Raw genomic sequence first — 10,224 nt, forward strand, 5'->3', positions numbered from 1 at the left:
TTATCCAGGGAGCCTTTTGTTTGGGAAATGTTAAAAGTAGCATTTGCCCAATGCTTGGTAAGAAATGTACGCATTATCCTGCCCATGCAATTGTAACCCCTCTGTACAGTATGTTCACAAATAAAATAAAATAAAATTAAAAAAGATTTGCCCAGAGAATTAAATCTAGGGCCTGGCATATGGTAGGCAAGAGCTCTACCATGTGAGCTATGCTTTCTGCCCTTTTGTTTTTATTTTGTATTTGAGTTGGAATCTTTGAATTTTTGCTCTCTGGCCTCAGTCTCCCAGAAACAGTATTTACAGGCAGCTGCCACCACTTTTTTTTTTTTTTGGTTGGTCATGGGGCCTGAACTCTGGGCCTGGGCTCTGTCCCTTAGCTCTTCACTCAAGGCTAACGCCCTACCACTTGAACCACGGAGCAACTTCCGGCTTTTTTCTGCTTATGGGGTGCTAAGGAACCGAACCCAGGGCCTCATGCATGCGAGGCAAGTGTTCTACCATCTTCCGAGTCCAGCTGCCACCACTTCTGACTTGGATTTAAACTAATATGCTACAGAAAAGCTGAGGTATAAAAACAATACTATTTCCCTAATACACCCTAGTTTTACTGTTTGGCTTAAACACATTTAGGACATCACTGATAGCAAGGAGGGCAACATTGTCCAGTCGAAACAACCAGCACCCGGGTGCTGGTGGCTCATGCCTGTAATCCAAGCTACTCTGGAGGCTGAGATGTAAGGATCACAGTTTAAAGCCAGCCAGGGCAGGAAAGTCCATGAGACTCTTACTCTAATAAACACCTCAGATAAACCCAAAAGTGGAGCTGTGGTTCAAATGAGAGAGCACTAGCCTTGAGCAAAAGAAGCTCAGGGACAGAGTGCCAGGCCCGGAGTTCAAGCCCCAGGACAAGCAACAAACAACAACAACAACAAACCACCAACCAAGCAGGGTGGTGATGCAGGGTTACTAGAAGGGCCAAAACAAGGGGCTCAGCCAGCTTGGGTTACAAGAGCAACAATTCCAATCCCATGCAACTTTTCTTCCAAGTGAAACCAAACTTTCACAGGATCTGGAAAGCAAGCAAGCAAGCTGAATCCTTCCTTTGACCACATTGCAAACTCGTTTAAATGGGTGGCAAGCAAGATCTGAAGAAAAGGTTAAGTCGCACTCCTGTGTGACAGAGCCTGGCTGTTTCCCTACAAAGCAACTGGTACTCCAGGAGTCAAAGCGGGTCGCCTCTGGGCAACCTGCTCCTCTCTCCCGCGCAGTGAGCTACTCAAGTCCACAGTGGCACCCAAGGCACGCCGAAGTAAGGACAGGACCAAGCTCCAGGGTCTGGGAGCTCTGAGGGGCGGGGGAAAGGGAGGGGAGGGGAGGGACTAAAGGGGGCACGGGGTGGGGCCGGGAGGGCGGAAGGCGGGCCCGGGAGCGCAGAGGGCGGGGCCTGGAGCGCGGTGGGCGTGGCGGAGCAGCGCGTAGCCCTCCGGGAGCGGCGCGCGTTTCCGGCGTGCGCGGCGGAACGCGGGGGCGGGGGCACCGCGGGCTCCCAATCGCGCACAATGAGACAGCTCTGAGCGCCGGAAGTGGGGCCGAAGGAAAACACGGAGAGAGAGCCCAGCCGGGACAGGAAGAGGCGGGGGACCTCGGCGGAGGTGGTGTGAGCGCTTCGGAACGCCTTCTCCCTGCCTCCCTCACAGACGCGCCGCCGGGCTGGGGCTCCGGTGGGTTTCCTGGTCTCCGGAGTCAGAGATCGGGCCTGCCCTCGGAGGTACGTTGGCTCTCCATCCCCCACTGGCCTCCGCGTCCCAGAGTAGGTGACCCCGGAACCCCCAAGGCCGGCGGAGACTGACCTTCCGGGTTCGAGTCCGCGTCCTTACTTTATGTCAGGCTCTGCAGGGGCTGAAGAAGGGATTTGGGTAGAGGCACTAGCCTGGGCTCCTTCGCCTATTGGGGAACCCCGGAACCCCTTCGAGGTGGCAGGTCACTTCCTGCTTCCTGGTCCCTACTGTGGCAGCTTCGTGGCCAGGAGAGCCGGGGACACCTCATCTTCGCCTCGGATCGCCAAGGGTGGAAACTGAGGCCGGTCAGGGGTGGGGCAATCGAACGAGTCTCGAAAAGAAGTGTCGTTTTACTGTGAATTGCTGTTTGTGACCAAACTGAACGCGTTTGGGGCTGGAGAGTGAGAGATGGGATGGTTTAGCCGGAGCGGTTCCTTGGTTGGAAACCCAGCCCCTTTTGAATTGAGTGCTGTCTCTCCGGGTCGCGAGCCCAAGCGACTTGGAGCTGGTTGTTTGGAAAAGCGAAAGCGAACTGGAGTTGAGCGGAAATGTAGTCAGTTCACCTAAAAGTTTCGATTCCTTGTGTAGCACTCGAAAGTAATAGCCAGCTTCTTAAGGAAAACTGTTTTGCACGTTTTGTAACAATATCGGCTCAGAATGTTTACTTGGAAGGGAACGCTTTCGTTGCACTACACTGCATAGATTTAAAAGCTTGGTCTGAGTAAAATACTGCCCTACAGTTGTCCAGATTATAGAAGCTTCTCATTCACAGATTTAATCTTGATGCTAAATAGTAAGTACTAATTTTCATGTCATTACAGGAATAAGTTTCGTGACCTCTAGAGCCATATACTATTAGGGACATGATAGAAATTTTATTTAAAAAACAGGAAACTAGCTACTCAGGAAGGAGGAGGTTGAAAACTGAGGGTTTGGTTCAAAGCCAGCTTAGGCAGGAAAGTTTGAGACTATTTCCAATTAACCAGCAAAAAAGTGGAAGTAGATCTATGGCTCAAGTGGTAGAGTGCCAGCCTTGAGTGGAAAAAGCTCCCAGGACAGCTGCCAGACCCTTAATTGAAGCCCTCGTATCAGCCTGAAAAACAAAAACAGTTTCTTAAATCATGTTCTTTTTTAATTCATATGGTAAATGTACTATTTTGTGTATGTGTTCTGTGTTATACCTTGTTTCCTTAAATTATCTTCTTTCAGGTGCAAAGTAAGAAAATTGAAGTACAAGACCATGGGAGATGCAACAAAATCTTACTTTGTGAAACGCACTAAGGACCGAGGAACTATTGATGATGAAGATTTCAGAAGGGGTCATCCCCAACAAGATTATTTAATAATGGATGATTATGCTAAAGGCCATAGCAGTAAAATGGAAAAGAGCCTTCCAAAAAAAAAGATAACACCTGGGAACTATGGGAATACCCCTAGAAAAGGACCATATGCTGTTTCCAGCAATCCATATGCATTTAAAAACCCAATTTACAGTCAACCTGCTTGGATGAATGACAACCACAAAGACCAAAGTAAAAGGTGGCTGTCCGATGAACTTACTGGTAGTTCAGACAGTTGGAGGGAATTCAAAATTGCACCCAGAATTCCTATCATGAGCCGACCAAGAAAAGACTCCTTTCAAGAAAGTGATGAACGTTACAGGTGGCAAGAAGGAAGAGGCTGCAGAACTGTAAGACCACTGTTTCATAAAGACTTAACAAGCCTAGACACCATGTCAGAATTGGAAGCAGGAAGTCCTGGTAATGTGTTCCAATTCATCAGGTTACCCCTAAGCCAGAGATAACAAAATCTTTTTTTTTTTTAATCCAAACAGGTTTTATTATTTTCAGCAATGAACCTTGTATTTAAAGTAATTATCCAGGCACTGGTGGCTCATGCCTGTAACCCTAACTACTCAGGAGACTGAGATCTGTGGTTCAAAGCCAGCCAGAGCAGGAAAGTCCATGAGACCCTTATCTTCAATTAATCAACAGAAAACAGGAAGTGGCACTGTGGCTCAAGTGGTAGAGTGCTAGCCTTGAGCTGAAGAGCTCAGGGACAGCACCCAGGCCCAGGGTTTAAGCCCCACAACCTCCCTTACCCCCTGAAAAAAATATAGATATTTTTCGGGCTGGGAAGGTGGCTCAGTGGTAGAGCGCTTGCCTTGCATGCATGAGGCCCTGGGTTCGATTCCTCAGCACCACATAAGCAAAAAGCCAGAAGTGGCACTGTGGCTCAAGTGGTAGAGCGCTAGCCTTGAGCTAAAGAGCTGAGGGACAGCACCCAGGCCCAGAGTTCAGGTCCCAGGACTGGACCCAAAAAAAATGAAACAACAAAAAAATATATATATTTTTTAAGATTACCCTTTGGGCAAACTTCAACACATTTTATCTACTTGTTACTTCTAATATTTATTTTAACAACCCTGCATGGTAGTTCATGTTTTTAATTCCAGCTAAGAGGGAGATGTAGGTAGGAATTGAGGTCTAAGACTCATCTTCAGCAAAAAAAAATAAAATAAAATTCCTGGAGATTCCATCTGAAGAATTCTAGCTCAAACAAGGGTGAGACCATTCCTCAAAGGATAGAGTCCTGAGTACTAAAAAAAAAAAGAACCAAAAAAAAAAAAATTCAATTTAGGCATGATGACACATGCCTCTTTAACCCTTAGGAGACTGAGATGGGTTGTAGGCCAGCTTGATCTATATACTGAAACTTGAAGCCTTTTCTCAAAAAAATTTGTACTTTGGTATGGTGAGTCTCATTATACTTTAGTGAACATACTTTTGTGGAAGAGGGTTGTCATATAACCCCTAGAGGCTGTACAGTAATTTATAAGTACTGTGTGTGTTATTTCCTAAATTTTGTATTTAAATAATGTTTCCATAATGTAAGTGATAGAATATAAAACTTAAAAACTTATTTGATGCAAAACCACAATGTAGATGCGTATATTTTTCATACCTGGATATGTTTTGGATGATGTATCTTCTCTAGAGCAGAATAATTTAAGTTTTTGTTTTTTCAAGAGATGAGTAAAGTATGTGCCTATATATTCCCAGGATTAGTCCCTGAGGCAGGGAGGGTCACTTGAGTCCAGTATTTCCAGTCCAGTCTAAGCTAGACCATTCTAGACCTATCTAGACCCTTTCTCAAAACTAAACAGAACAAAACGAAGCTGAAGTTATGTAGTTCAGTTGTAGAGTGCTTACCAAACTTGTACAGACCTGGACATGGAGGGAAGCTTAGCATAACAAGAAGTTGCGAAACATGAATTTGGAAAGTTAGAATACAGAGAGAAGCTTTGCTATTTACTTTCAGTAAAATGAAAGTCCATTTCTAAGTGACTTCACATGCTTTTTAATAACTGACTTAAAGTGATTTATATATTTTGCTAAAAGGTGCAAAGTAGACATTTTCAATATAGCAATGATTTCTTAAGACGAAGGTTATTTTTTAATGGTATATTTTCTGAGATGTAATAAACACAAGTTGGATAGGAAAAGGGAAATCAGAGTATGAAAATTAGAAAACAGTTTTGTTGGCTAAAAACTTCTTTATATAGAATAGATTGCAAATGTTTACATTTAAATACATTCAGACGGGCTGGGAAGATGGCTCAGTGGTAGAGTGCTTGCCTTGCATGCATGAGGCCCTGGGTTTAAATCCTCAGCACCAAATAAACAGAAAAAGGTGGTGCTGTGGCTCAAGTGGTACAGCACTAGCCTTGCGCTGAAGAGCTGAAGGACAGTGCCTATGCCCAGAGTTCAGGCCCCACAACCAACCAAAAAAAAAAACATTCAGGCAATATAGATACTTTCTAGGTTTACAGAGACTTTTTTTCTGGCATACTATCTCAGTGGCCAGTTTATATTTGTGTCTTGTGTATGAATTTGTGATCCATGGATATAGAATGCTTTAAGGGAGTTGATCCTTTTTGTCAAAAAACATCTCAAAAGCCAGGTGCTGGTGGCTCACTCCTTTAATCCTAGCTACTCAGGAGGCTGAGATCTGAGGATCGAGGTTCAAAGCCAGCCAGGGCAGGAAACTCTGTGAGACTCTAATCTCCAATAAACCACTAGAAAACTGGAAGTGGCACTGTGGCTCAAGCGGTAGAGTGCCCACCTTGAGCTCAAGAGCGCCCAAGCCCAGAGTTCAAGCCCCAAAACAGACCCCCCCCCCAAAAAAAAAAATCTCAAAGCTGAATCTCTGCTGCTTGTAAATCCAACATTATGGAGAGGGATAGTATTGAGGAGGAGGCAGGAAGATCCAAAGTAAGACCATTCTGAGTTATATAGTAAGATTCTGGCTGGATATAAAACAAAAACAGAAACGAAAAACAAAATCTCCAGAACTTATTGACATGAAATGGAGGGAAGGGAGTTAATTGATAAGTTATTGTTGTTTGGTTTGGTTTTGTCAGTTGTGGGGCTTGAACTGAGGGCCTGGGCACTGTCCCTGCGCCTCTTTGTGCTCAAAGCTAGTGCTCTACCACTTGAACCACAGCGCCACTTCTGGTTTTTGAGTGGTTTATTGGAGATAAGAGTCTCACAGGGACTTCTCTGCCTCTGCTGGCATTGGACTTCAATATTCAGATCTCAGCCTACTGGGTAGCTAGGATTATAGCTGTGAGCCACTGGTATCCAGCTCACAATTTTTTCTTGAGGAGAATTAAGAGTTACTGCTTCTATCAAGTAGTAGGAACATAATAAAATGTTATAAAGGAATTAATAGGGAAGGATTGGATCTTAGCCTTATAAATCTTTACTCTGGGAAGAACTTGAAGGAATTTTCTGATGGAGCACTGTGGTGTTCTATCAAAGGTAGAATAATAATTCTACAAATTAGGCACACAATCTGGAGAGGTTGAATTTATTGAAATTTGTTTGTATAGTAAAAGGGGAAGTAGAAGTGAAATCAGAAATGAAATCAGCGGGCTGGGGAGGCTTAGTGGTCGAGTGCTTGCCTTGCATGCATGAGGCCTTGGGTTCAGTTCCTCAACACCACATAAGCAGAAAAGGCTGGAAGTGGTGCTGTGGCTCCAGTGGTAGAGTGCTAGCCTTGAGCTGAAGAACTGAGGGACAGTGCCCAGGCCCAGAGTTCAGACCCCACAACTGATAAAAAAAAAAAAAAAAGAAAGAAATGAAATCATGGAGTCTGTCCCCCTGATCATTAACTCAGCCTCCCTGGGCCTGGAATCATGAAAGGGAAACTAAGTATTTGTTGGTAATTTCTGGGCTTATGATTTGTGTTTTTGTTTTTAAAAGTTTCTTGTGTATCTTTGTATTCGTGTTCATAAGTATATTAATTATCATTAATTTAATTACCCATAGTTGAATTTTTTAGGAAAAAAGCATGAAAAGCATTTTAAAATAGAGATTTGTAGAGTACATATGTTTGTAGAGACAGATTATATATATATATATATATATATATATATATATATATAAAACATATTGGTATAGTAACTGTACAAAAGAAGTTTCATTGCAATATTTCCATAGTTGCATATAGTGTACTTTGATCAACTGTATCCTCTCAATTACTCTTTATCCCTTTCTCACTTTTTAAACAGCATTTTCATACACGTATGTATATAAATTACTATTACCTCTTATGTATTCTTGTTTGGTTTTAGGAATAACAAGGGAGTTGCTTAAGTATGTTTGAAAAGGACACACTTTCCTTGTCTTATCAAAGGCACTCATGTTTTCTTTATATGAAATCCAGGCGTGTGCCTTCATAGTTAACTAAAGGAAGGTCTCTTCAGCTTCTATCCCTTGAAAATCTGTATTAAAAAATAAAACTGTTACACAATGTTACTGTAGAGAGAAATTTACTTCAATTTGTAAACATTGTACTGCATTTAGAAATCCTAAAAAGTATCCTTTTAAAGGAACTGAAATGCCCTTAAATCAAAATTGTGGCTTTGTAAGTAAGTTTTATGACAGTGTGGGAAGATGCAATGAAAACCATGTTTGAGATGCTTTTTTCACCTTACACACTGCCTGTTTTTCTGTTTTGCAGTACACGCCCCTACCTCACCCTCAATTGCCAATTTAACATATTTGGGGTAATGCCATTAATGACTTAGCTGGAAAATATCCACTCAAATACACATGTCCTTTGTGAGGGGATACTAGACCATATGCAAATAAAAATGGGAAACTTTAGAAAACTGAATATAGAAAAAATGTATATTGAAATAAATTTGGCAGGTGCCAGATAGTTTTCCTCTAAGTGATTATGGAAATTTTTCAGCAATACACGGTTTGGCCTTCTAAGAGTCCTTTCAATGTGATTTCTTTTTGACAGTTTATGGCTGTAGGGCCTGTGCAACCAGTTTAGGATGTTATATTGCCAGTTCTGGTCTATCCTAGGTGTACATGGGTGTGCCTCTGGAAGGGATGTAGTAATTTCTTTTCAGTTTCCATATTGTGAGACAGAAGATGAGTTTGAGAATAAGCCCATATTTTAAGTCCATATTTTAAATCTTTATTTTGACTTGGCCCCTACCTTTGATAAGTTTGCTAATTTTTGTCCCATCTGGACAGTGGGGTTATTAGCATCCATGTCAGGATTACTGTAGGGATTAAATGAGGCTGAATACATAAAGTGTTCACTATATATCTGTCAAATCATAGATTAGTAATAACTGCTGCTATCATTTAACATCATTCCTGTCTCTGTATAAACAGATTCACAGAAGTCAATCATTGTCCTTTTGCTTTATTTCACATATTTTTATTAGTGTCAAATAATTGTACAAAGGGGTGACATTTTGACACGTTCTGTACATTATTGAGTTTTGCTTCTTTTCCTTTCCCCTTCTCCTACCCTCCCCCCCAAAAAAGTGTTTCAACCATGTTGGCCAGACTGGCATGAATTCAGAGATTCTCCTGCCTTTGCCTCTGCAATATTAGGATTATAGCCATGGCTACCACAGCCAGCCAATTCTGGGGTTCATAGGGAGAGAACAGTTACTCTAGAAAATGACAACGAATACATTTACATTGTAAAGCCTTATAACCAAGAGTGAAGAGAGACTGGAGAAGAAACTTGGTTATTTAACAGTTCGTTGGCAAAACGACAGACTTTTCCAAAGGATATTGTACATTTTTTTTTGGATATTGTACATTTTGGTATGCATCTCTAATTTGTGGTGGTATAAGAAACTTCTGTTAGCCAGGTGCTGGTGGCTCATGCCTGTAATCCTAGCTACTCAGGAGGCTGAGATCTGAGAATCTCAGTTCAAAGCCAGCCCAGGCAAGAAAGTCCAATAAACCACCAGAAAAAATGGAAGTGGCGCTGTGGCTCAAGTGGTAGAGTGCTAGCCTTGAGCTGAAGAGCTGAGGGACAGCCCTCAGGCCCAGCGTTCAAACCCCACGACCAACAAAAAAAAGACAGAAACTTCTGTTATGCACACTGAAGTCAATGTTTATTTTGAGAAAGATAAGCAAATTACATGAGAATAGTAGCACCTAAAAGTAATGTTCACTCAAAATTTAGTTCAGACCAAGATAGATTAGGCTGGGACTAATTAGGAAGCAAACTACAACAGGCAGCATGGTGGTGCACACCTCTAATCTCAGCACTTGGGAGGTTGAGGCATTTCCCAAGTTAAAAAATTTCATGATTAGTTTTCAAAGGTTTGCTAAAAATTGTATTTACTTAAAAATAAAAGCCTGCTAAAATGCCCTACATTAGGCATTTCCTCTGTCAGCTTTTCAGGGAGTGTCATGACTAGTACACCAATTAGCAAACCTTGGAAAACTAATCATTAAAATGTTTAATTTGGGAAATGAATCTTTTAGTGATGTGTATAACTAATAGCTTCATTTTCCATAACTTCATAGAAGACAGAAGTCATCAAAGCTATTTAAAACATTTTTTATAGTTGAATTTTATAGTCATCTGTTTCAGAGGATAAAAATTTGGACGTGTAAAAGAAAAGATTCATTTAGTCATCTAAAGACTACTTAAGAGTTTATAAACAACTGAACTCACACTTAGACAAGTGTTTATTTCAATGACCAGTTGCTTTTTTTTCCCCATCTATTTTTTTTTACACCCATTATGCTGGTTAGTCTAAAACATTAAAAAAGCTAAAATGAAAGTAAAAATAATGGGAAATAGTTGTCCTCAGTAAATAAAATGTTGCCGTGGGTTTTTGCTGTTAATAAGAGAAACTCAATTATGTGTTATTGAAGGCTTCATTTGTAACTTAAATGTATTCTTACCATGCCATGTTGGGATGTGGCTGATTGCTAAATTTTCCAAAGATGTATGGTATTGTCCATTTTACTCTATTTAGATCCTTCAGTTAAAAATAAAAAATGAGGAGCCGGGCGCTGGTTGCTCACGCCTGTAATCCTAGCTACTCAGGAGGCTGAGATCTGAGTATCACGGTTCAAAACCAGCCCGGGCAGGAGAGACCTTGAGACTC

At 41.7% G+C, this 10,224-nt stretch overlaps 1 protein-coding gene across 5 annotated transcripts in view; it reads left to right on the forward strand.

The window, feature by feature from the left end:
• Positions 1–1,554: 1,554 nt before the first annotated feature.
• The window catches only part of Zcchc6 (zinc finger, CCHC domain containing 6), a 71,908-nt gene continuing 63,238 nt past the window's right edge, over positions 1,555–10,224 (forward strand). For 2 of the 5 annotated variants that reach the window (XM_013031774.1, XM_013031776.1), the window contains exons 1-2: positions 1,555–1,768; positions 2,988–3,538. In XM_013031774.1, the coding sequence (XP_012887228.1) occupies positions 3,019–3,538 (520 nt within the window). In that variant the 5' untranslated portion in view covers positions 1,555–1,768; positions 2,988–3,018. Of the gene's footprint in view, positions 1,769–2,048; positions 2,091–2,987; positions 3,539–10,224 lie in introns of those variants that run through there. The other 3 variants (XM_013031778.1, XM_013031777.1, XM_013031775.1) reach the window with 3 other exon arrangements.

Source organism: Dipodomys ordii, unplaced genomic scaffold (assembly GCF_000151885.1).
Source record: "Dipodomys ordii isolate 6190 unplaced genomic scaffold, Dord_2.0 Scaffold143, whole genome shotgun sequence".
Lineage (NCBI taxonomy): Eukaryota > Metazoa > Chordata > Mammalia > Rodentia > Heteromyidae > Dipodomys > Dipodomys ordii.